The following is a 24212-nucleotide window of genomic DNA, read 5'->3' as shown; positions in this document are numbered from 1 at the left end:
AAAAAAAAAAAAAAAAGACTAGAGAGATGGTTTAGCAGATAAGAGCACTGCTCTTCCAGATGATCCAGGTTTAATATCCAGTACCCACATGGTGGTTTATAACTGCCTGTAATTCATGCTTGTGGAGCATAGACATATATGTAGGCAAAACACCAATACATGTAAAATAAATAAAAGTTAAAAAAATTAAAAAATAAACCAACCCTGAAAGCTATAACTGGACCTTTGGTCCCAGCTATTGGGGAGGCCAAGTCAGGAAGATCATCTAAACAGAGGAGTTTGAAGCGAGCTAGGAAAACATAGTGTGACCCAATCTTAAAAACAAAACAAAGCTGGGTATGGTGACGCACACCTTTAATCCCAGCACTCTGAAGGCAGACACAGTGGGATCTCTGAGTTTGAAGCCAGCCTGTTCTACAGAATGATTTCCAGGACAGCCAAGGTTACACAGAGAAACCCTATCTTAAAAAAAAAAAAACCAACCAAACAAACAAACACACAGAAACACAAATGAGACCACAGGCCTAGAAATGTCTTGTGATAATGTTAAGTGTGACCAGAGGGAGAAAATGTCACTGTGGAATATCACTGGGTCCATTGGTGTTGTGTCAGCTGTCTCTTCAGCCTGCCAGGTCCAGACTCAGCTTTCTTTATCTGCAGTACAACAAGGACCTAACCAAAGAGCGAGATGCCCTCAAGCTGGAGTTGTACAAGAACAAGTAAGAATGGGAAGGAGGTTGGGCCTTCTGCAGCCTTTTGCAGGGAATGGAGGGTCAGAGGAGACGGGTTTGGGCTTGTGTGAGCCGTGCTCTTGTCCTAGCCGTGCTCCCAACTCAAGGTGTGGCCTGTTACTTGTGTCTTGATGCTGTGTCTGTGGCTTAGTGGCAAGGCTCATACGTTACTCAAAAATGTGGTCCTTTCTTTTTTTGGTTCCTTCCTTTCTGCACTGCCTCTTTGGCCATAGCAAAAATAATGAAGATCTGAGGCAGCAGAACTCAGAACTGGAAGAGAAACTTAGAATCTCGGTGGCGGAAAAAGCAGCTGCACAGTTGGGGGTGGAGGAGCTGCAGAAGAAGCTGGAAATGTCGGAGCTGCTGCTGCAACAGGTGATAGGTGCAGCCCACACCCCTAAGCCCCAGGCACACAGTCTCAGCATCTTTGTAAGCGACCTGTAGCCAAGTACTGGACAGTTTGAAGCCTTCTCCTGGCCTGCTATAGAATTCTTTGCTAAATATTCAGCAGTGGAGCCCTGACCATACCTGTGGAGTCATAATCTTAACTGGTCACTGGTATGGCTGTTAAATTTTTATTTTTTGAGATGTATTGCTTGAAAAAACATTGTTTTTGTTTCTTTATTCATGTTGTTGAGTCATAGACAGTAGCCAGGGTGACTTTGAACTCATGGTAGTCTGCTTACCTTAGCCTTCCAACTGCTGAGGTTGCAGCCATGAGCCACCATGCCTAGCTGAAAAGCCACCATTCTGTTTCATTTAAATGAAATCTATGCAGGAGGCTGCTTACTGCTTCCAGACACTTTTCTCATATGGCAATGACCCTGAGTTGTTCATTAGTCCTAGCTCACACTCTTGTGGGGAGCACTGCAGTGGAACCCCTTGTTTTCCTTCTACAGTTCTCTAGCCAGTCTGAGGCCTCCGATAGTAACCAGCAGCTACAACATGCCATGGAGGAGCGGGCTCAGCTAGAGACCCACGTAGGCCAGGTGAGGATTTGTGAGGGGAGAGGAGGGCACAATCCCAGGTGGCAGTGAGAACCAGGGCAGCCTTTGGTAACTCATGCGTTGACTGATACAGCTGATGGAGTCGCTGAAACAGCTCCAGATGGAGAGAGACCAGTATGCAGAGACCCTGAAAGGAGAGAGTGCCATGTGGCAGCAGAGGGTGCAGCAGATGGCAGAGCAGGTGAGGCCTGTCCCTGGATCTCAGCTCTTCCTGAGCAGCAGTGGAGCGCAGCTGACGGACTAAGGGCCTCGATTTTGCAGAGGTGGGACTGGGAGTGGATGGTGCCCGGGATCTCCAGCTTTTTCCCTGTGCCTTTGGGCAGGTGCACACACTGAAGGAAGAGAAGGAACACAGAGAAAGTCAGGTACAGGAGCTGGAGGCCAGCTTGGCAGAACTCAGGAGTCAGACGGGTGAGTGGGGCGAGGGTGACCTGAGAGCAGAAGTGGGTCCAAGGCCATAAAGGTGGCTTCCGTTGCCCTGGGGAGGCAGGTGGGTACACGGGCATTGTAGCAGAGAACAAGCGGGCTCTGCCAGGAGATGGCAAGTTTGTCATCCCTCTGAGCATGTGTCCTTCTATGCAAAGCAGGGTGGCATGCCACTGCTACCCCAGCAGGTGGCTGAGCATCACGGAACTGTACTAGAGTGGCTTGAAATTCTTGCCCGGTCTGAGACCCTGACAGAAAAGAAGCCAGGGCTTGGGGCAAGAGCCTGACTCCAGCTCACAATGGAGCCTGTCTGAAAAGTCAAGTGTCTGTGCCTGCTTCCTTTCTCAGAGGAGCCACCACCCCCACAGCCTCCAGCTGGGCCCTCCGAGGTGGAAGAGCGGCTGCAAGGAGAGGTTGAGCAGCTGCAGAAGGAACTGGAGAAGCTGACGGGACAACTGAGGGCCCAGGTACAGGACAATGAGAGCCTGAGCCTCCTGAACCGGGAGCAGGAGGAGCGGCTGCTGGAGCTGGAGCGGGCCGCAGAGCGCTGGAGTGAGCAGGCGGAGGAGCGCAAGCAGATCCTGGAGAGCATGCAGAGTGACCGCACCACCATCAGCAGAGCGCTGTCACAGAACCGCGAGCTAAAGGAGCAGTTGGCTGAGCTGCAGAACGGCTTTGTCAGGCTGGTGCGGAGCTTGCAGGCCCTCCCTACTCAGGGAACACATTCACCCCTTCTGGTGATGAGCTGGGGATGGGGTGCTGTCCACCTCCCGTGAGGCCTGTGGGAATGATCCAGCAGCCTTTCCTGCTCTGGGGGAGGAGGTGCTCATACAGGTCTGGGCACCCTAGGCACACTGGGTCCTTATGACAGCTGCTTTCTGTCTAGACCAATGAGAACATGGAGATTACCAGTGCGCTGCAGTCAGAGCAGCACGTCAAGAAAGAGCTGGCCAAGAAGTTGGGCGAGCTGCAGGAGAGGCTGGGAGAGCTAAAAGAGACAGTAAGGCCTACCACATGTTGTGCCAGCCACTGGATGTGGGGGTAGGGGTGGGGGTGCAAGGCCCATCACAGATTAGCTGCAGCCTGTGGACAGGCTTGCAAATCAGCCTATGACTGTTCTGTTATAGATTATAGAACCTGGGCCAAGGCCAGAGCTGACTCTTTTTTTTTTAATTTTACTTTTTAAAATATTTATTTATTTATTATATATACAACATTCCTTCCATGCATGCTTGCACACCAGAAGAAGGCACCAAATCCCATTATAGATGATTGTAATCCACTATGTGGATATTTTGAATTGAACTTGGGTCCTCTGGAAGAGCAGTTGGTGCTCTTAACCTCTGAGCCATCTCTCCAGCTCCTCAGAGCTGATTCTTCATAGTTGAAGGTTATACAAGGCTGGATTCACATCCATTTGTTCAAATGCTTCCCATCACCAAACCTGTTTACTAAACTTAAAAGATGAGTTTCCTCATAGAAGTGTTGGAAGTTAAATAAGAAAATGTGCATAAACTGTGGGCACTAGTGGTTTGTGCAGAACAATATGTGTTGATTCCATCTGCTTTTCCATATGTGAGGGAGGCCTAAAGTGGCGAAAAAGGTGACTGGGCGCCCAGGCTTGGGCCCAGATGTGGAAGCCAGCCCCTGCCAGTCCTCAGGCCTAGCCTTCCTGCAGGTGGAGCTGAAGAGCCAAGAAGCACAGGGTCTGCAGGAGCAGCGAGACCAGTGTCTGTCCCACCTGCAGCAGTACGCTGCCGCCTACCAACAGCACTTGGCTGCCTATGAGCAGCTGACCTCCGAGAAGGAGGCACTGCACAAGCAGCTTCTACTGCAGACACAGCTCATGGACCAGTTGCAGCATGAGGAGGTACAGGGCAAGATGGCCGCTGAAATTGCCCGCCAGGAGTTGCAAAAGACCCAGGTAAGGCAGTCACTGAGGCTGGGCCCCAGTGGGAGAGCCTGGCCACCTCTGTACCTTCTCACTCTTTCCTTGCCCCTTAGGAGCGCCTGGAAGCCACCAGCCAGGAGAACCAGCAGCTCCAGGCCCAGCTGAGCCTCTTGGCTATCCCTGGGGAAGGTAAGACCATACAGGAGAGGGAGACCCAGACTCTTAACAGAACTGAGCGGACATCTTTGGAGAAGCTTTCAGAATGCTTGGGCATTTTCTAATCAGTGGCTGGCCCCAGGGTATACAGTGGGGGCACAGAGGTGGGGTCCTGAGGTATCTTCCCTTAGCCCACTGTCTACTTGCTGGGATTGTTAGAAGAGGCAACCTACTGTCTATTCCCAGGAGATGTGGAGGAGGAGGAGGAGGAGGCGGCTCCTCAGCCTAGTCTGACTATTCCAGAAGACCTAGACAGTAAAGAGGCCATGGTGAGTTGGCCTGTGCCCCGCCCCTTCTCTTCCCTGCCTCTGTGGTCCCTAAGTTTCCTGTCCTCTCATTTCTTTTGATTACCACGTTGTGCCTGGGAGCCTGTGGTCAGACACTCTCCCATCTGGGAATAGGTGCTCCCACTCTACCTCTCTGCCGCCTCTTTCCTGAGCATCTTCCTAAGAAGCACAACTCCTTCTTGTGTGCAGGTGGCGTTCTTTAACACAGCTATAGCCAGTGCTGAGGAGAAGCAGGCCCAACTACGCATGCAGTTGAAAGAGCAAAAGGCACGTTGCCGGAGCTTGGCTCCCCTGGCAGCCCCAGTCCAAAGTAAGCTCGAAAAGGAGGCAGTGGTTCCCAGGAGTGTGAATGACTCTGTGTCTGAGGAGAGCAACCAGGCCCTACATGTAGCCATGGAGAAGCTGCAGGTGAGTGTGTCTTTGGGGGCTGGGAGGATGGGCCAGCCAGGGCTCCTGAGTCTCTGAGACCTCTATCTTGGCTCCAGAGTCGCTTCTTGGAGGTCATGCAGGAGAAAGTAGAGCTCAAGGAAAGAGTAGAGGAACTTGAACATTGCTGCATCCAGCTTTCTGGAGAGACGGACACCATTGGTGAGGCAGAGCCCAGCCTAAGGCAGTTGGGGCTACACATGGGGCAGACTGGGTGAGCCTCGGTGACTGAGCGTTGTCCACCTGCCTGCCATCCCCACAGGAGAGTACATTGCTCTCTACCAAAACCAGAGGGCAGTGCTAAAGGCTCGGCACTTGGAGAAGGAGGAATACATTAACAGGCTAGCCCAGGACAAGGAGGAGATGAAGGTAAGCCCCACACTTCTGTGGTCTAGGCCCCATCTAGGCTGGGCTGGGACACTCAATTTATTTAGTGCTTTTACCTTCAGGTAAAGCTGCTAGAGTTACAGGAGCTGGTGTTGAGGCTTGTGAACGAGCGCAATGATTGGCAGAGCAAATTCCTGGCAGTCTCTCAGAGCCCTGCTGATGTGCCCACCCCAGTGCCCACGGGCTCCCAGGAATTTGGAGCTGTTGAGCAGCAGGGTGGTGAGTATAGGAGCCCTTCCTTGGCTTGGGCAGGCACAAAGGGAAGAACTGCCTTTGCACGCAGAACCCTGACACCCCTCTCCCCTTTCTCTAAAGACCTTAGGGAGGTGAGTCTGGCTGACAGTGTAGAGACTACACAAGGAGATGCTGGGGCGCCTGCTCCCCCTGAGAACCATACTGCACAGCAGATCATGCAGCTGCTGCGTGAGATCCAGAATCCCCAGGAGCGTCCAGGCCTGGGCAGCAACCCTTGCATCCCCTTTTTCTACCGTGCTGATGAGAATGACGAAGTGAAAATTATGGTTGTCTAAAAGACTGGCAGCCAAAGCCTCACCACGGGCAGCCAAAGGTTCTGCCCCAACCCACCCTTCTCAGTCACCCTTATCCTTATAATAATAAGGTCATATCCACCCCCTCCAGGGGCTGAGGAAGTAGCTCAGTTGGTAGAGTGCTTGTCTGCCACGCACAGTCATGGGTTCTGTCCCCAACACTCTTGAAACTGGTGATGCTTGGAATTCAAGCACTTGGGAAGTGGAGGCAGGAGAATCAACCACCCTCATCTAGCTAGTAAGTTTGAGGCCACAGTAGGCTACTCTGAGACCCTGTCTGAGAAAAAAAAAAAAAAAGACTCAGATGATCAGACTTCCTATATTACTGTGGGATACAAATGGGGACAGTCTGTGCCCTTTGGCCAGGATGGTTTTACTTTCTAAACTCCTGTTAGAGAAAGAACACTGGACTTGGTGACTGAGCAGATTGGGTAGCTGATGGCTTCCTGACAAAGTTGTCTTTAATTGAGGGCCTCAGTCCTTACTCTAGACACTGGGACAGAACAATTTGGCAGCATTTTCATGGCCAGGTACAGCATAGTCTGGCAGGTGCAATCTGGCCTTCAGCAGGGCTCCTTTATTTTACCATCTCTCATTTCTTTCCACCCTCCTTTTTATCTTTATTTTCTTTAGACAGTATCCCAAGCTAACCCTGAACTCATTACACATTGACCTTGTGATTCTCCTGCCTCAGCACTGTGCCTGGTATCTAGCAGTGCTAAGTAGCCATTCTACCAAATTGATATACACACCCATCACTACCTACCTTTCTGTGTGGTAGTGCTGGGGATGGAACCCAGGGCCCAGCACATCCCTAGACCAACTCCCATCTTCTTAGAGGCACTTTAGGGCAGTGGGGATGGGCAACATTTCCATGGTCCCCAGGCAGTTGGTATAACTGTCTCTGGAAAGCATCCCACTTAGGAGGGCTTCCATCTTTTTAGAGGCACTTTGGGACAGGGAAAGTGGGTACTATTCTCTCAGGCCTTATGACAATTGGGGTAACTGTACACTAAGCAGGATAGAGGCTGCTGTGGGGGGGCTTCCCCTCCCCTGGTGTACATATTGTACCTCTGTACCATTTTGTATATTCCGGGGTTGGGACACCCCCTGTATCATAGTGGAGATTGGAGCTGGCAAGTGGGGAGGTGGTTCTAATTATCACTTGGGGCTGGGAAACTTATTTATTGGTAGTATAGGACAGAAGACAGGAGGCGGAGATGGGGTTGTGGTACCCTGCTGATGCAGCTCCTCTTTATTTTGCTTTTTACTTGGGAAATAAATGGATTTAGCCATACTACTGGGCCTAGGGTGTTCCTGTCACTGGGTTCTGGGGTTAGCCTGAGGTTGTAACCAAGTAGGGAGTATGTCAGCAGAGAGTGGCCTTCTGGCCTTTGTGGAGCCTAAGGTCTGACGTGCTTAGCAGGTATGCTCTATTGTCTGTATACTGCTTACTGAAGCTGAGGGATCCCAGTGAGAGTGTCATGGGGTTACAGTCAAGACTGACCTATATGTAGGTGGAACACCATAGATAGGGTACAACACCTAAGGGTGCTGACTTACAGGCCAGACCTTTTCCATTCTGTCCCCCGTTTCCCCTAGCCTGTCCATACATTGGCCCATTTTTGTTCTCCTTCAGGCTGCAGGCCTCCTCAGTTCAGTCTCCTGGCTGAGTTCATGGTCTTGCCCCCAATGGTGGGAGCAGTTCATAGGATGAGGCCCTACTAAACTCACCTTATAGCACCCTAACAGGGGCTCTTCCTCACCCTGCATTTAGTACCCAGTGTTTACACCTTCCCCTCCCCCCAGCTTTACAGAAAATACGAACTATGAACCAGCAGAGGACACACAATTCCCCGTCATCCAGAAATGGATTTTATTCTCAGCCAAGACAGCAAGACTGGTGGCTATGAGAACCATACAGGTGCTGGTGCAGCATCCCCATGCTGCAGGGTGGGGATGGCAGAGGGGGTGGCCGTCCACAGGCCAAGAGGACAGAGAAGCTCACTGGAGGTGGCACATTGGGGGAGGGTCAGAGTGACAGTGTTCCCTTGTAGTTGGACCACAAGACTCCACAAGGACAGCATGATGGTTGATTCTGATACTACAGGCGAGGCTGTGTCAGCCATATATATGTATGTATATATATATATATAGGTATATTTATAGATATTTATAGAATATCGCAGGAGCAATACCACAGAGGGCACAAGTTTTCACCAGCATCACATCTGGATGTGTAGCTCACCACTACAACAGACTTAAGTCACAGATGAAGGGAACACGCTTTAGGGCCGGGGGAGCCACTGTCAAGTCACAGAACAGCTGTCCAGGCGGGCTTGGTAAGGGAGGTCTCCGAGGAGTAGAAGGGATCTGGTTAGAGGTCGAAGGGGGGCCTGGGGCTCTCAGGACGGGATGGACTTGCCTGACCCGATCGGCTGGCAGTTGGAGAGAAAGCAAAGAGAGAACCGGAGAAAGAAAAGGAAGGAGAGCTGGTAAGGCAAGAGCAGCCACCCCCAGCAGAGGCAGAGGGGATGAGGCAGGTGTGGATGTGGGCAAAGTTCCCAGAAAAGAGGCAGACAGTTGATGAATGAAAAAGGCAAGATGGGAGGTGCTGGGCCATAACTAGCAGGTAGTCTGGGTGGAGGCTGGTGGCCCTCTCTTGCCACGCACACGGCCTCTCACACACCACCCAGGCAATGTGTCCATAGGGTCTCCCTCTTCTCTGGTCACTCTTTCTCCCATCCCACTGGCCCTGGGCCACCCCAAGCCTCAGGGAGTCCCATGTAACAGCCATGAGGCCAGAAGTGCTTGAACCAGGAGAGCAAAGCTAAAGGGGATGACTGGAGGGAGCCCTGGAGGCCCCTCAGGTGGTCAGAAAGCCCAGGAGTCCTCTGAGGGGACCCTGGGGAGGCTGGGAGGCAAGCAGCCGATGCCTGTGGCCAAAGACTTATAAGTCTAAGAGGGGAGCCTCCGCTGGTCTGGGGGCTGCAGGTCGCGTAGGTGAGGCTGGGCCCTTCCTGCTGGGGAAAAGCAGAAGGGTGAGCGTCAATGGCTGGGGAAGAGCTGGGACAGGTCACAGTGATCCTGTGGCCAGCCAGGCAGAACTCAGGCTGACTTGCCAAGTCAGTAGACACTGCAGTGCCATTAGCTAAAAGGTACAGGCCACTCTGAGAAGAGGCCAAGTGTAGGAGCTAATGGGCTGGCTCTGTGTCTGGGGCTGAGGACATGGCCATTAATTGCAGATGTGCAGTATTAAGGAGGAAGAGAAAAGGGGGCTACTTGTCCTTGCCTTGCCTGTGAGCTCTTAATGGGCTGACAGAATGGCAAAGGCTTTTAAGTGTTCTGAAATCATTAGCCAACCAGAGCCCTGACTCAGCTATGGCTACTGTCTAGTGTCAGGTCATCATGTTTGTTCTGTGGTGGATTTAGATGCTCGTGCACCAGGGTGGGAGCTGGATGCTCTACCTTGGCAGCACACTTTAGGTATGAAGGCCTCTAGCCCCGTCAGAGGCCAGCCACAAACATCCTCTCCAAGCTCTCAGTCCCTACACTGTCAACAATGAGTCTGGTGTCTCTGACAGCCCACATCTACCAGCTTGGGCACGGAACCTGTCCCCAGAGCCTTCGGTTTAGGCGAAAGGGCCTTGAGTAGTGGCGCTGAGTCCCGAGGCTCACTGGGAAGAGAGAGAGCCAGCTGGCAGAGGACAGGAAGAGGGAGTCTAGAGCTGCAGAAGGAGGAGGGGCCTGGCTCAGAGGTTCCGAGGTTGTCCTCAGCATGGAGCTGGTGCAGCGAGGAGAGAGGGGGCAGACACACTTCATGCAGCAGGCTGAGAGCATAACCTACCGTAGCTGACACTCCTCAGGGGTCACTGATAGTGATTCTGAAAGACAGCACGAAATCAACAGGGCAGTTCACAAACACACAGGTGAGCCAGGCATGGGGTTAGGGGACACACACACGCACACGCCTGGGCGTGCACACACATGCTGTGAGGCCTCAAGGCCCTGCATGCACACGCTAACACACATGCCCACAAACACGCATACATTTCCCCTCCCACCTCCCACTGCCCAGCACCATTGCCGGCCAATACGTGCAGCACGGATCTGGGACATGCAGCCACTCGGCACACTGAAGCACACGCATGAGCTGTCACAACACAGAAGCTCGCCTGCACACAGAAGGCCTGTGCACCAGCTCCCTGCACACTCAGGCCTGGTGTGCTGATAGGGTTACCACACTGCTCCATAAGGGACTGGGGCTTGTATTCTAGGACCCAGCTTCATTTCTTCGCCCAATAACTCTACAGCATCGAGTCTCCACAAATCTGTCTCCAGCCTGACCCACCCTACAGCCAGCCAGCCACATTTCCCATCAGTATAGTGGCCCACTGTCTCTATCTGGACATTGCCCTGGAAAAGTGGAGCATACTTACTTAGGAAAGGGAAATGGAAGCCCTGGGAGGGAAGGTGACTTGCTAAAGGGAATAAACCAGCATCTCTGGACTCCCAACCCCAGGACATGCTTGCTGCCTGCCTTTACCCTACTGTTTCATCATAGCCCCATAGAGCCCCTACCTCAACTGGTGCATGGGGATTAGACACCCAGCTCTGCCGTTCAGCCATCTAGATTCGCAAACAGATGCTACTGGTCTATCCGATAATGTGTTCTTTCTCAGAGACTATGGTCAGTGGAAACTGGGCAGGGTGAGTCAGCTATTAGAGTGAACTTACTGGAAAAAAAGCTGGTCATGGATCAAGAAGGCAAAGCCAAGGGCTGAAGTGTATTCCTCTTCCTAGAGATCTCTTGTGGTAGGATAGTCTTCAGTCTCTGTCCCTGCCCCACACCCACCCTCTGGTTCCAGACTACCAGATTGTCCACGATCCCCACCAGACCCCTTCCCCAGCTGCTTCCTATCCTTCTCCATGCCTGGGTGCCACTCTCAGACACTCACCCGTGTGCACGCCCATACACACATCATACACCCTGCTGGTCACACAATCACAGTCTGGACTGATCCTGTGTGCCAGAGGCTGGACACCACCCTGGGAAAGTTTAAAAGAGTCAGGGCTGGAAAGTGGGGCAGGCATAAAGGCAGTTCTGAATGTAATTGAAGAAATGTTCGATCTCAAAGAGAGGATCTGGGGTCAGAGCCCTAGTCGTGAGGTAGGCTCACCAGGAGTTGAGCGAGTGAGTGGAGAATGGAATGGAGGAGGATGGAGGGCAATGGTTCAGAAATGCAAAGTGTGGGAAGAATGGAGAGAAAAATGAAAAAAGAAGGAAGCGCCATGCAAGTGCTGAAAAGGAGGGGGCAGGTGGTATAAGCACCAGTGCCTCCTCCCCAGAAACGACCACCTCCGGGACTCAGCGCCCTCTGCGGGGCAGGACCGTCAGCCCGGACTGTCGGCCCGTGGCCGTAAGTCGCTTGACCTCGCAACCACCGGCCCCAGTGCCTGGGATGGAGAGGGTCGCTTCCACTGCTAGGCCAAGGATCTGGAATCCGACTCCACTTCCCTCCCAGTCACGCCCGCCTAGCGGCCTTTCCCGCCGCTTTCAGCCCTTACTCACCTGGGAACCCCAGGCGGGGCGCGGTTGGGGCGCGAGGGCACCTGGGGAGGGGGGCCGAAGGGATCAGGGGAAGCCCCCGGCCTGGAGGGCACGGGGGGCGCCCCCCCCAGGGCGGATCCAGCAGGCGGAGGCCCAGGAGCAGGGCCCCGCGACCCGGGCCGGGCTGGGGGAACGGCGGGGGCTCGGCGCTGCGGCGTGGGGCTGGACGTGGGCGATCTACGAGCGACAAGAGCAGAAGAAGCGAGGAGCAGAGATGAGTGGCTCCGCCCCCACCAGAGACCCCGCCCCTAGCCCAGGCTGTCCCCGCCCATGCAGCAAGCCCCGCCCACCACGGCCGCGGATTGCGTCGGAGCCTAAGCCCCGTCCCCCAGCGGCGCCACCCGCCCGGCAGCCAGAGCTCATGGCAAGCCCCGCCCCGCGACAAGCCCCGCCCTCTTCTAAGCTCCGCCCCTCGCTCCAGGTGGGAGCCCCCGAGACCCGGGCGCGCCACTGCCCGGTCCCGGCCCTCCTCCCGCGGGCCCCGGGCTGGGGGGCTTTGGGGCCGTGGGGGCCGGCCCTGGTACCTGCGTCCGGCCGGTACGCTCTGCACCTGCAGCCAGGAGTCGTCCACGGGCGGGGGCATGGGCGTGCTGACTGTGGTCGTGTTGATGTCGCCGATAATGCTAAGCGCCTCCTTCAGTGCGTGGTACATGCGCAGCATCTCGTCGCGCCGCTGAGCCTGCTCGGCCGATTCTTCCATGAGTGTGTTCTGGTCTCCGCAAGAGTACAGGTTGGCCAGCAGCTCGGAGAAGATAAACTCCTTGGTCTGTGAGGAGGCAAAGAGGGAAGGAGGCTGGAACCCTGTCGTTGGCCAGACCTGCTGGGACTAGATGTAGAACTGGGAGCTGGGGTTGGCATTTCAGATGCCAACTTCTGCTTAATGCCTAAACCCGCAGGTCTCTTCAAAACCTCATCTAGCCGGGCGATGGTGGCGCACGCCTTTAATCCCAGCACTCGGGAGGCAGAGGCAGGTGGATCTCTGTGAGTTCGAGACCAGCCTGGTCTACAGAGCTAGTGCCAGGACAGGCTCCAAAGCCACAGAGAAACCCTGTCTCGAAAAACCAAAAAAAAAAAAAAAAAAAAAACCTCATCTAATGTCCTTTCCTTAGACGAGAATATATGGTCAGAGAGGAAAGCCTTAGGTCTGGGATGTGGGAGGAGACCCAGAGTCTAATGTCCTACTTACTAGGATGACTGCCTACTAAGGTTTTCTCAGTACCAAAAAAAAAGGAAGAAGACAGTTTAAAATGTCCTGAGTTCCTAAGAAAGAAAGTAATAAATAGCCAGGCGATGGTGGCGCACGCCTTTAATCCCAGCACTCAGGAGGCAGAGGCAGGCAGATCTCTGTGAGTTCGAGACCAGCCTGGTCTACAGAGCTAGCGCCAGGACAGGCTCCAAAACCACAGAGAAACCCTGTCTCGAAAAAACCAAAAAAAAAAAAGTAATAAATATATAATTATAATGTGTCCTTGGACTGAGACAAAGTTGTCAGTGTGTAGTGGACAGTTAATTTCCACTTAAAATCGCCAGGCATTGTGGAGTGGTGGCGGCGGCGGCGCACGCCTTTAATCCAGCACTCTGGAGGCAGAGGCAGGTGGAGCTCGATGCCAGCCTGATCTACAGATGATTGAGTTCCAGGACAGCCAAGCTACACAGAGAAACCCTGTCTCAAAAAGCCAAAAACAAAACAAAACAATCCCCAGTCTGAGGCAATCCTTGTCCAAAAATCTACCGAACACCACCATGTGCCCGGTTTTGTGCTGCTCCACACTTCCTGAGCATTCCGTCCTGACCTCTGTCTATCGTTACTGTCCACAGTTACACATCAGGAAACAGACTCAGAGCTGGTAGTTCACCTGCTCAAAATCACACAGCCAGCAGCATTCCAACCCGCTTCTGCTTTCCTGAGGCTCTGCTTTCTCACTGAGCCACGGGCTGTGGCGGTCCTGTAAGTGTGTTTCAAAGCGACACCTAAGGTCTCAAAAAGCAAAGCCCCCTGTCTCCGCCTGAAGAGCATGCATGTTTGGGTCAACCCAGGGAATTCAAATTTCAAAGTTCCCTGAAATTCAAATTAATATGATGTATTTTCATGGGATATGTAACATCTGGAGTGGGTTTACAAAAAACTCAATGGGAAAATAGTATGTAACATATCTTGTTAAATATTTTCTAGATTGGAGTCAGGTTTAGTGGGATGTGCCTGTCACCTCAGCAATCAGGAAGTAGAGAGAGCCAGGCAGAGATCATCCACAAGTTTGAGGTCAGCCTGAACTCCACAGCAAGACCCTATCTCAAAAGTCAAAACAAGAATATTTTTGATATCTTGGGCTTAAAATAAATACTATTAAAACTAAGGGTTTTGGAAGCAGACATAGTGTTAAACACCTTTAATCCCAGTACTTGGGAGGCAAAGACAGACAAACCTCTGAGTTCAAGGCCAGCCAGACCTACAAAGTGAATTCCTGCTTTGAAAATGAATAAATAAAAATTAAGGTTTGGGGGGTTATGGGCTAGTTTAGTGGATAAAGGTGCTTGCTGCACCTGATGACCTGAGTTCAATCCTTAAGACCCACACATGTTGGAAGGAGAACCCAGCTCCCTCAAGCTGTCCCATGACCAACACACAAAAAAAGATGGCAAGTATTCCCCTGCCCTGTGCATATGTAAATAACATAATAAAAAAATCCAGATGGCTGCGTGGTCCTCCGGAACCCCCTGCATTGCCCCCAACTATAGACATACATTGTTGATCATGAGGTGCATGATGGTCTTGGGCATAAGGTCCCGCACAGTCTTGTTAACGATGGCCATGTACGAATCCACCAGGTTCCGAATGGTCTCCACCTGCCGCTCCAGCTGAGGGTCCATGGAGTGCATGAAGCTATCAGAGCCGTTCTCCTCGGTCTCACTGGCCTGCATTGGGAACACAGGGATCAGTGTGTCAGGGCCTGTGCAGTCAGACTCCAGGTGTCCCTAAACTTCGGCCCCTGCAAGGGAGCCTGCCACACAGAGGCACTGAGGACAGCTGGGGCTCTGGCCTCTCAGGACTCCAGACTCGGTTTTGACTTGACTCTAATGCTAGTGGCTAGTCTTTGTCCCCCTTTCTCAATCTATACTTTGGAAAAGAACATCTCAAGTTCCCTCTCTTGGCCAGAGTTGGTGTCAGGCTCCAGGAACCTGGCAGGAAGCAAGAAAGGGCAAACTTACTTTCTCCTTGTCCTGGAGGCCACATCAGAGGCACAGAAGCCACATCAGCATTGCCACCAGCATTGCCACCAGGGAGCACATTCGAAGAAGAAAGAGGGAAAGGGAGGGATTATGTGAGCCTCATGGAGTGTATTCAAATCCTGGTCCGCACAGACCCTGCTGCAGTGACGGGTGTGTGTGTGTGTGTGTGTGGTGGGAACTTGAAGCCACCAGTATATGAAAGTTCAAAGATGCCCTCTGGCAGGGAGGGGGAAACACAAAACAAAACGCTACTGGAGGAAAACAATGGGGAAACTGGGGAGCTTTGTTTGAAACCCATGCAGGTAGCTTGTTCTTTGTGAGCCAAATACGGACTGGGAACCTCTCAAAGCCTGGTGCCCTGGAACCCCCAGGGACAAGCAGCTGGCCCCTCCCCCTTGCTCCACCACCGCTCACCCCAACACGCTCAGGGTACACGCCAGCCCTCAGGAAGGAAGCCTTCCAGCTGTCCACCTCCTCCTGCGTCTCACAGGCCAGCTCCAGCTGCCGGTAATCCTTGTAGACATTCCTGCAGGATGGGGTACGCAGGCGGGAAGATGAGGAAAAGCCCCACCCTGCTCAGGGGATAGGGACCCGTGTGGGATTTAGGGTCCTCATGCCTAGTATCTATCCCTAGCTTTCTTGTGAACCATAGGCAAGGTCCCTCCTCTCTCCAACCTCAGTGTGCTCATTTGGAGGTAGGTTGGTAATGATTCCTGTCTGCTGTGGCCACTGGGACGCATCAGGAGGAAAAGTCACCCAATGTGTAGGAAACAGAAGCCAGGCATGGTGGCAAACTCTAAAGCCTGTATTTGAGGGGTTGGGGACTTAGCTCAGTGGTCGAGTACTTGCCCAGCAAGCATAAGGTCCAGGGTTTGGCCCTCAGCTATGTAGGGGGGGGGGAAACGACACAAAGAGGCTGAGGCAGGAGAGTATTCTGTGTGAGGCCAGCCTGGACTACTTAAATGACCGCAGTCAGCCAGTAAGCCCTGGCTTGGGTCTCAGGCCTCTTCAGCACACTCCTTGGCTTTCTGGAGACTTCCAAATAGCAGCTGTTTGTGAGTCTTTTTGATTTTGTTGTTGTTTGTTTGTTTGTTTTTGTTTTTCGAGACAAGGTTTATCTGTGTAGCTTTGGAGCCTATCCTCGTACTCACTCTGTAGACCAGGTTGGCCTCGAACTCAAAGAGATCTGCCTGCCTCTGCCTCCTGAGTGCTGGGATTAAAGGCGTGTGCCACCACCACCCAGGTGGGATTCTTATTTCTGAGTAGGAAATAGCCTATATCAGAGCCAGCCTGGAACCGGAGATGTGAGGTCTAATCCCAAACCGTCCCCAGAGGAGACTGGGCCTTTAGACTTTTTGTTTCTAGTGCCTGGTAGAGTGTTCTGTGCCAAGTCAACACTATGTGGTTGGCTGTGAAAAGAGGGAGGGAACGAGGGAGGAGAGGGGAGGGGGGAAGGGACAGAAGATGTCTAGACATGGATCTAGCACTGAGTAGAAACTTAGTAGCTGTCTGATGGCAGGTCCCTGGATTTGTGTACCCATTTTCTACACAGCAGGCATGGTTTGGGGCTTGCAGGGTCTGGGGTCTCAGAAGCTCAGCCAGGGGCAAGCAAGCACCTCTGCTCTGTATTGAAGAGGGCAAAAATATGCTTGCTTGACATGAAGCCTTTCTCCACATCACGAAGCTTCAGATTGTCCACAGATAGCATGTACTTCTTCTCTTTCTCCTGTTGGGAGGAACGAGGGGTCAGTCTGGCGCTGCTATGCCTCCATCCCTCAGAGTTTTCCATGTTGGTGAGCACCGCGGGGCTGTGAACACCCAAAGTAGCCCAGGGTTCTAACCCTTCCCACTACACGTGGTGCTATACAGTAAATCCTAGCCATGGAGCCCTGACCATCTGGGTACAGTGCATGCACTTGTGTGCATGTACACACACACACACACTCACACGCACACATCACACCATGACTTTCAAGCCAATCCTAGCAGCCCTGTATATATGCCATAGCTTAAGGGGCTGGCGAAGGCAGTGAGACTGAGGGTGTCTCCTTCATCTTACCCTAAGCGAGTCCTGGAGACGGGCCAGGTTGGGCCTCAGGCAGAGATGGCTCACATGAGGCTCCAGCCTCCAGCCTGACTGCCTCTGACTTCATTTCCTGACTACAGAGATGGGGGGGGGGGGGGGGGGGGATATACTAGCCCCGGAAGCTTCAAAGGGCCGGTTCAGTCCACTCCCTGGTCTGCTCCAGCCATCCATGTGTTACCAATCAGACACACAGCGCAAGCCTGGAAATTGTATGTCTGTGAGCACGTGTGTGCTTGTGCGGAAGTTGCAAAGCCAAGCAAGCAAGTCCATCACCATTGTGTGCGCTTATGTTTCTAGGATATAGGTCATCTATGCATGGGACCATGTGGAAACATGTTTGTCACTGTTAGATGTGTGTGGCGATTGTGAATAGAACGTAAGAATAGTCTTACACGGTCTGTGCAGTGGGCTAGACTGTTGGTGTTGGGGCTTGCAGGGTCTGGGGTCTCAGAAGCTCAGCCAGGGGCTTGTGGAAGAAGTTACGGAAGTCTGTGGACAGATGTGTTTGTGTCTGTAGGCTGTGCGTCCCAGAGGAAGGGTTTGAGGACCCTAGGAGGAGGCATCCCAGATGGGGCACCAGGAAGGAGGAGAAGTTTCTGCTCCCTGTATCCCACTGGCCCACCTACCTAATACCATCATGGGGCCTATGCAAGAGGGATGGTCTACTAGAACTCCATAAGCTCTGCCTAGGATCTCAGGTGGGGGCTGGGTTTAGGAGGACCTTGCTTTCCCACTCTGGCGTCGTCTCCACCCCTCTGCCCCACACACCCGCCTGGTCTATGCAGCCACATAAAGCCCTCTTTATGCCAGGCGGGTGGCCAGGAGCCCCAGAGGGCGGCTGGGGGAGGAGAGGAGGAAGTTGCACACGCGGCCGGGGAACATCTGGAACCCATCTAGGGAGGCCCGCCACAGCCGCCTTGTGCTCAGGGTTGGACACTAGGTAGGAGTGGCCTCCTCCCCCAGCCCTCCCTTCCTGCCGGCCCCCTCCCCAGGCCCCTCCTTCCAGCCCAGCTCCCGCTCGCCCCTGCCACGTCAAAGGAGGCAGAAGGGGAGTCAGGAGCAGAGAGGGACCACGGCTGGCTGACTGGGGCTGGGGGACATGGGAGCTGGGGCTGGGGGCATCGTATCTCCAGGGGATGGGACCAAAGCTCCCACCGGATGGACAGATGCTGCCGCCTGGATGGACCAGAGGATACCTCCACTCCGTCTACCCAGTGTTTAGACTACCTGTTCAGGACTCCCAAATTGTACAGTAGTCTGCACATTGGTTAGGCTGGGCTGGGTTAGACCCTCGGCACCGTCGCTGGAGAGCCACACCAACCCCGCTGTCTTCCAGAACCAGAGCCTGTACTTGGGGAAGGGAGCTGGGGGGCACAGGGTGGACTGGGAGGAGGTGCAGAGCTACGGGACCGATGGGAGGTTGTGGTGATGGGGGAGGGCAGTGGAGGAAGACAGAGAAGTTGGGGGGGGGTGTCCGTCGGGGCTGGTGATGTGGGTGATTGCCTGTCTGTGAAGAGGCTTCCTTCCCCAGCCCAAAGACTAAAGGGTGTGCGACTGGGCAGAGGGGACCAGACGCCTGCCCAAGCCTGAACTCCAGCTATTCTAGTGCAAAAACGCACTCCCATCCCGACAAAGCACTCACTTCAGCGCTCACACTACCAGTACTGAGAGCTATAATCTGTACACCCCAGCTTTAAAGTGCACACCCATGCCCAGGCATGCACACAAACACAAATTCACACTCAAGTGCATGCACTCACACTCAGACACTCAGCCTCACAATGGGAAGTTCCCTTCCCCCATCCTCACCTCCCAAACACATCCATATATTCTCAAATATCCCTCATTCAGTCTCCCTCTTCCAGCCCACCCCCACCCCCACCCTGACACACAAGCACAGACAATGAAGTCACATGCAAGCACACAAATTCACACCTAGGTGTTTATACCCCCAACACGCTCACAACACCCCCTACCCCCCCCCACACGTGCAGGTCCCACTTCTCCACATACACTACTCAGCCAGTTTCCACTTCTACACACAACTAAATTCAAATCTATACACAAAACTAAAACAAAGCAAAAAAGCCCACCCTGGGTATACATAAGCCCCTCCAGTTACCCGGTGAAGTCAGATATAGGGCCACCATCCCCTTAACTCTGTCTAAGGGGAATCTTAGATATGGGAACATGAGACCCATGGGGGCTGTCTAGGGGGACTGCCAGGATGACAGGGTAGGAAGCCACCTCCCAGTCCCACACCACCTCATACTCCATCCCTTCCAAGGGGCCCCTGGGCTCGAGGAGAGGCCAGGGTTGGGGTAATGAGGTCCAGATGGCTTGGCGCCCCCGCCAGTAACGACAGAGGACCCCGCCCAAGGTGGAGAGGTGGGGCCCTGTCCCAAGGCAGGCTTGGAGGATAACAGTGATCAAGGAGGGAGCACGGTGTCCCAAATCACAGTCCCCCACTCTAAAATGCTACTGCCCCATTGAGAGCACAATCTTAGAGCAGCCCATTCAGGAGGAAGAAGGTCCCTTCCCCCATTCCTTGGCCAGCTGGAGTTCATTACCACAACACCCCCTGTCTGCCCCCCCCCAATTCTTGCTGGTCACCTCTGGAATCCAGATGTGAAAGCCAAAGAGACTCATTCTTAAAGGAGACCAGTAACAGGAGGGGAGTGGTGGGGGCCCCTGGGGGCCCTAGGAGATAGGGAGCTATTCTGGGTGGGGGGGCAGTTCTGCAGGCTGTCATCGCTACTGGTCCCTTGGCCTGGATGTATCCCGAGCGGCTTGCCTCGGTTGGCAGGGGCTGAGGGTACTTGAATGCAGGGGTTAACTGAGTGTCTGGCAGCTGGACATGTATGTGTCATGGTCCTGTAGGGGCCACAGAGGAGGCGGCACACCCTAGAGTGAGAAAACAGGAAGGCCTGGGCTGCTGTGTCAGGGAGCAGCACCCAGCACCCCTGCCTACCCACTCCAGGGTGCTTCCAGGCTTGCCACCTTCTCCTTCCAGCCTGGATGAAAGGGCACCTCTCTGGCTGTATATCCCACCCTGCCCCCTATATGAGTCTTTTCAGACTTCTGGGGTGTGGTTTAGCCACTGTCAGCCTATGGGATGTTCCAAGCCTGACCCTTGGCCCTTGACAACCAGGGGCCCTGGACTCACCTCGTCATCCTTGTACCAGGACAGGTTCTCAGCAGTCAGCACGAACCAGTACTCCTTGGAGCCTCCTTTCATAATGCCAATGTTGTTGATGGTCAGCCACCCCTTCCGGATGACCTGGAGCAGGAGGGGGCGGGAGGTCGGTGGGCAGGGGCTAGGCTTCCCCATGGAGGATGGGGTGAGTGAAGAGGCATTAAAAAGCCCCCTCCCTTTTTCCCTGAGGCCTGACTGGTCAGAGGAGGGGGCCAGACCTGCCCTGGTTTGAACCACAAGCCGACAGAATAGAAGACAGGAAAGCAAAGGCCAGCTGGGGATAGAGAGCCTTCTAACAAATAGCCGGAGATGTGTGGGACACTTTGGTAGAGGGTAGAGAGTGGGTTCCCCATAGCTAGAAGTGTGCAAGCAGAGTTTGTCGGCTGTTTGGATAAGGCAATTCCAAGTGTCTTTTTTGTTTGTTTGTTTGTTTTTGTTTTTTCGAGACAGGGTTTCTCTGTAGCTTTGGAGTCTATCCTGGAACTAGCTCTTGTAGACCAAGCTGGCCTCAAACTCACAGAGATTCACCTGCCTCTGCCTCGTGCGTCCACCACCGCTTGGCTCCAGGTATCCTTTGAGGGTCTACTCTGACATATATTCCTAATCTTGGGAACTTTGTGCTCGCTGCAGTTGTTTCTCTTCTCTTTGCCTGGCCTATATCTACTGAGCCTTCCTGAGATACAGTTCCTTCACACCTCATTGTCTGAGCTCCTATTACACGCTGGGCCCCAGGACCTGAGGTCAGGTATAGCCAAGACCCAACCAAGCCTGACCGGGAAACATGTTTAACCAGCATAGCCTTTGGAAACTATGGAAACTGCTGAGGATTCCAGGGCTCATGCGTATAACTGGGGTCAAGCAAGTGCCATTCCTGCAGACATTTTTGTTTGTTTGTTTTTTGTGGGTTTTTTTTTTTTTTTTTTTTTAGGTTTGGATTCTGTCCTGGATCTTGCTCTGTAGACCAGACTGGCCTCGAACTCACAGAGAACCACCAGCCTCTGCCTCCCAAGTGCTGGGATTAAGGTGTGCACCACCACTGCCCAGCTTCTGCAGACATTTGAAGCGTGGAGCAGGAAGCCAGGTGAGGAGGGACTGGGCCCATGAGTTTTCATCATCTTGTAATGTCCATTGGAGGTCATCGTCAGCTTCTTAGAAACGTGCCTGTCTTGTATCCACCCATCCCAACATGGACTTTTAAAGAGCACCTCCCTAGCTCTGGGCCCACTCTGCAGGTGTGGAATTTCTGTGCGTGTGCTGTATGTGTAAGGTGCTCAAGCCGCAGGGTGCCCTCTGCCCACGTGCAGGTCCCCATCACCAATGAGACTCCACCTCCCCTCACTGCAGAAGCCAAGATCCCCAGTCCTGGTACTCACCAGAATCTCATCCTGCAAAGAGGTAACCATAGCAACCAGGAGAAGCATTGGGGAGAGAGGAGAGAGGATTACTGAGGCAGAGTGGGTAGCTTGTGGTTGGCAGATGACAGATAGGCTCTCTGGCCCCCGTGGGACCCTTCCCCTTGGGAGGGGGTTTCCTCAGAGCTCCGAGTCCATCCGGCACCCTCCGTCCCTCAGACAGGGGCACTGGGGTCACTCACCTGGTTCCCTGAAGTCTTCTTCTTGCTCATCTGGTTGCTCCTCTGCTGAGCACTAGTGAGGGAGAGGAGAGGATTCTCAGAACTCTCTATAGGTCCAGCCCTACTGCTCATGGGGCTCAGGACTGAGAGAGCAAGACTAACAGAATTTACTGCACACACACACACACATGTGCACATATATGTGCATATGTGCACGCACACACACAAGGGGTCACTCCACAGCCCCGGGGCACTCACTTGGCAAAGCCTATGAAGTCCTCATGGTTGGTGTTCATGTAAGCCAGCTCGATGTCGATGAGAAGCATGACCTTCACGGGTCCACAAGTCGGCGAGCAAATAGAAAAGATGCCACAAAGTTTAAGAATGTCTAACAAGCTAGGAGAGAGATACTTTCAGCACATTTAGAAGGTTAGTGTCTATAAGCAAAAAGTCCCCAATGGGGCTGGTGAGATGGCTCAGAGGTTAAGAGCATTGCCTGCTCTTCCAAAGGTCCTGAGTTCAATTCCCAGCAACCAGATGGTGGCTCACAACCATCTGTAATGAGGTCTGGTGCCCTCTTCTGGCCTTCAAGCATACATGCAGAAAGAATATTGTATACATAAAAATAAATAAATAAATATTAAAAAAAGTCCACACTGTCAATAACTGAAAGACAAAAGAAACAGAGGTCAAATGATCAAAGAATATGAATGGCTATTTCATAGAGGACATACTAACAGCCAATAAGAATATGGAAAAACTGAAATTATTATATATAATTAATATGCGCTAATAAAATCTTTTTAAAATCTGCAAAAAAGTCAGCTGGTGGTGATGGTGTAAGCCTTTAATCCCAGCACTTGGGTGGCAGAAGCAGGTGGATTTCTGTGAGTTTGAGGCCAGCCTGGTCTACATGAACTAGTTCCAGGATAACCAGGGCTACACAGAGAAACACTGTCTCAAAAAAAAATTTTTGCAAAACTTGCTCACCTCTGTTCGTAATGAACTCTTAGTTAACACAATAAGATCCCTCTTAACCCTAACAAATAAAAGGTATTGGTAAAGGGTCAGGATAGGCATGTGCTTAGGGAGATGGAGCTGTAATTTCTCCTTTTTTACTTTGTAAAGATTTATTGATTATTATTTATATTGTTATGTGTGGAAGTTTTGCCTGCATTTTTGTATGTGCACAATGTGTATGCAGTGCCCACAGAGGCCAGAAGAGGGCATCAGATTCCCTGAGCTGAGGTGGTTTTGAGCCGCCATGTGGGTGCTGGGAAATGAACCCCACTCCTCTCTAGGAGTAGCCAGTGCACTTCACCTCTGAGCCACCTCTCCAGTCCCAGAACTGCAATTCTTATTTTTTGTACTGCTAAGGCGAGGACGGAACACTGTTCCCAACATATGTGAGGCAAGAGACACTCCTGAGAGCAGCTAGTGCTACCTTGTGGTGGACAGTTTGGTAATGCTTGACGTTAAAATGAACAGACCGTTCTAGCACTGTATCTCAGATAAACTCACCAAATAATCAAAGATGTAGCTGCCAGGATATCTAAAGAACGGAAAGTTTTCCCCCTTTTGTTTATTCTTTCTTCTCCTCCTCCCCCTTCTCCTCATGTCCTCCTCCCCTTCTCCTCCTCCCCCTCCTCCCCCTTTTCTCCTCTACCTACTCCTCCTCCTGCTTTTCCTCCATGTCCTCCTCCACCTCCTCCCCCTTCTCCTCATATCCTCCTCCCTGCTTCTCATCATGTCCTCCTCCTCCCCTTCTCCTCCTTCCCCTTTCTCCTCCTCTTCCTCCTCTTCTCCTCCTCCCCTTCTCCTCCTTCCCCTTTCTCCTCCTCTTCCTCTTCTTCTTTGACATAAGATGTTGATGCTTGTTGCCCAGGCTGCCCTCATACCTCAGTCTTCCCAGCTGACACAGGACAATACGCCTATGTCAACATACTTGGCTGTGGTATCATTTGTAATGGAAGAAAACCGGGAGTTTGAGGCTAGTTTGGTCTACAGAGTAAGCTCCAGGACAGCTGGGGCTGCACAAAGTAACTCTTTCTCAAAAAACAAAAATAAAAAACAAAATCAAAAGAAGAACGAAAGACTCTTGATGTTCAAAAGCATAGAAAAATTCTAGGCTGTGGTGGGGGAACACATACTGCAGATTCCAAAGTGTGCAGGCATTTGTATCTGAGTCTTTCTTTTTGCTTTATAGTGTGAGATTAGGTATATCTATCGCTTGATGCATGTGGCTGCTAGGTCCAGCCCCAAGTCTGCTCCTTCCTGTGGGCCTGGAGCCTGTCCTTCCTGAGGCCCACATTCTGCAAAGGAAGCATTTCTGCCCACAAAGGACTGGCGAAGACTCATTAGGATGAAGTGAGTCACTTGCCCTGCATGTCAAAGATGTCAGAGGATGTTAAGTAGTGCAATGATTGTCAAGAAAAAGGCACAGAAGCCGGGTGGTGGTGGCGCATGCCTTTAATCCCAGCACTCGGGAGGCAGAGGCAGGTGGATCTCTGTGAGTTCAAGACCAGCCTGGTCTACAAGAGCTAGTAGTTCCAGGACAGGCTCCAAAACCACAGAGAAACCCTGTCTTGAAAAACCAAAA

At 52.6% G+C, this 24212-nt stretch overlaps 2 protein-coding genes across 18 annotated transcripts in view; one reads left to right on the top strand and one right to left on the bottom strand.

The window, feature by feature from the left end:
* The window catches only part of LOC101983022 (golgin subfamily A member 2), a 21145-nt gene extending 13929 nt beyond the window's left edge, over nucleotides 1-7216 (top strand). For 5 of the 7 annotated variants that reach the window (XM_026777130.1, XM_005346078.2, XM_005346079.3 and 2 more), the window contains 15 exons: nucleotides 661-719; nucleotides 965-1106; nucleotides 1631-1720; nucleotides 1812-1919; nucleotides 2062-2149; nucleotides 2513-2850; nucleotides 3051-3164; nucleotides 3843-4088; nucleotides 4169-4244; nucleotides 4458-4540; nucleotides 4748-4966; nucleotides 5044-5146; nucleotides 5247-5353; nucleotides 5434-5590; nucleotides 5687-7216. In XM_026777130.1, the coding sequence (XP_026632931.1) occupies nucleotides 661-719; nucleotides 965-1106; nucleotides 1631-1720; nucleotides 1812-1919; nucleotides 2062-2149; nucleotides 2513-2850; nucleotides 3051-3164; nucleotides 3843-4088; nucleotides 4169-4244; nucleotides 4458-4540; nucleotides 4748-4966; nucleotides 5044-5146; nucleotides 5247-5353; nucleotides 5434-5590; nucleotides 5687-5901 (2145 nt within the window). In that variant the 3' untranslated portion in view covers nucleotides 5902-7216. The remainder of the gene's footprint in view (nucleotides 1-660; nucleotides 720-964; nucleotides 1107-1630; nucleotides 1721-1811; nucleotides 1920-2061; nucleotides 2150-2512; nucleotides 2851-3050; nucleotides 3165-3842; nucleotides 4089-4168; nucleotides 4245-4457; nucleotides 4541-4747; nucleotides 4967-5043; nucleotides 5147-5246; nucleotides 5354-5433; nucleotides 5591-5686) is intronic. The other 2 variants (XM_026777137.1, XM_026777119.1) reach the window with 1 other exon arrangement.
* A 555-nt stretch (nucleotides 7217-7771) lies between these two features.
* Dnm1 (dynamin 1) overlaps nucleotides 7772-24212 on the bottom strand; it is a 46913-nt gene continuing 30472 nt past the window's right edge. For 2 of the 11 annotated variants that reach the window (XM_026777141.1, XM_026777139.1), the window contains exons 12-22: nucleotides 21872-21942; nucleotides 21635-21686; nucleotides 21414-21425; nucleotides 20011-20124; nucleotides 16375-16484; nucleotides 15173-15284; nucleotides 14738-14749; nucleotides 14273-14443; nucleotides 12055-12296; nucleotides 11492-11707; nucleotides 8370-8939 (exon numbers count right to left, since the gene is read on the bottom strand). In XM_026777141.1, the coding sequence (XP_026632942.1) occupies nucleotides 8870-8939; nucleotides 11492-11707; nucleotides 12055-12296; nucleotides 14273-14443; nucleotides 14738-14749; nucleotides 15173-15284; nucleotides 16375-16484; nucleotides 20011-20124; nucleotides 21414-21425; nucleotides 21635-21686; nucleotides 21872-21942 (1182 nt within the window). In that variant the 3' untranslated portion in view covers nucleotides 8370-8869. The other 9 variants (XM_005346071.3, XM_026777160.1, XM_005346072.3 and 6 more) reach the window with 9 other exon arrangements.

This window comes from Microtus ochrogaster, chromosome 4 (assembly GCF_000317375.1).
Source record: "Microtus ochrogaster isolate Prairie Vole_2 chromosome 4, MicOch1.0, whole genome shotgun sequence".
Classification (NCBI taxonomy): Eukaryota; Metazoa; Chordata; class Mammalia; order Rodentia; family Cricetidae; genus Microtus; species Microtus ochrogaster.
The sequence above is the reverse complement of the archived record's forward strand: the minus strand, read 5'-3'. Positions and strand labels throughout refer to the sequence as shown.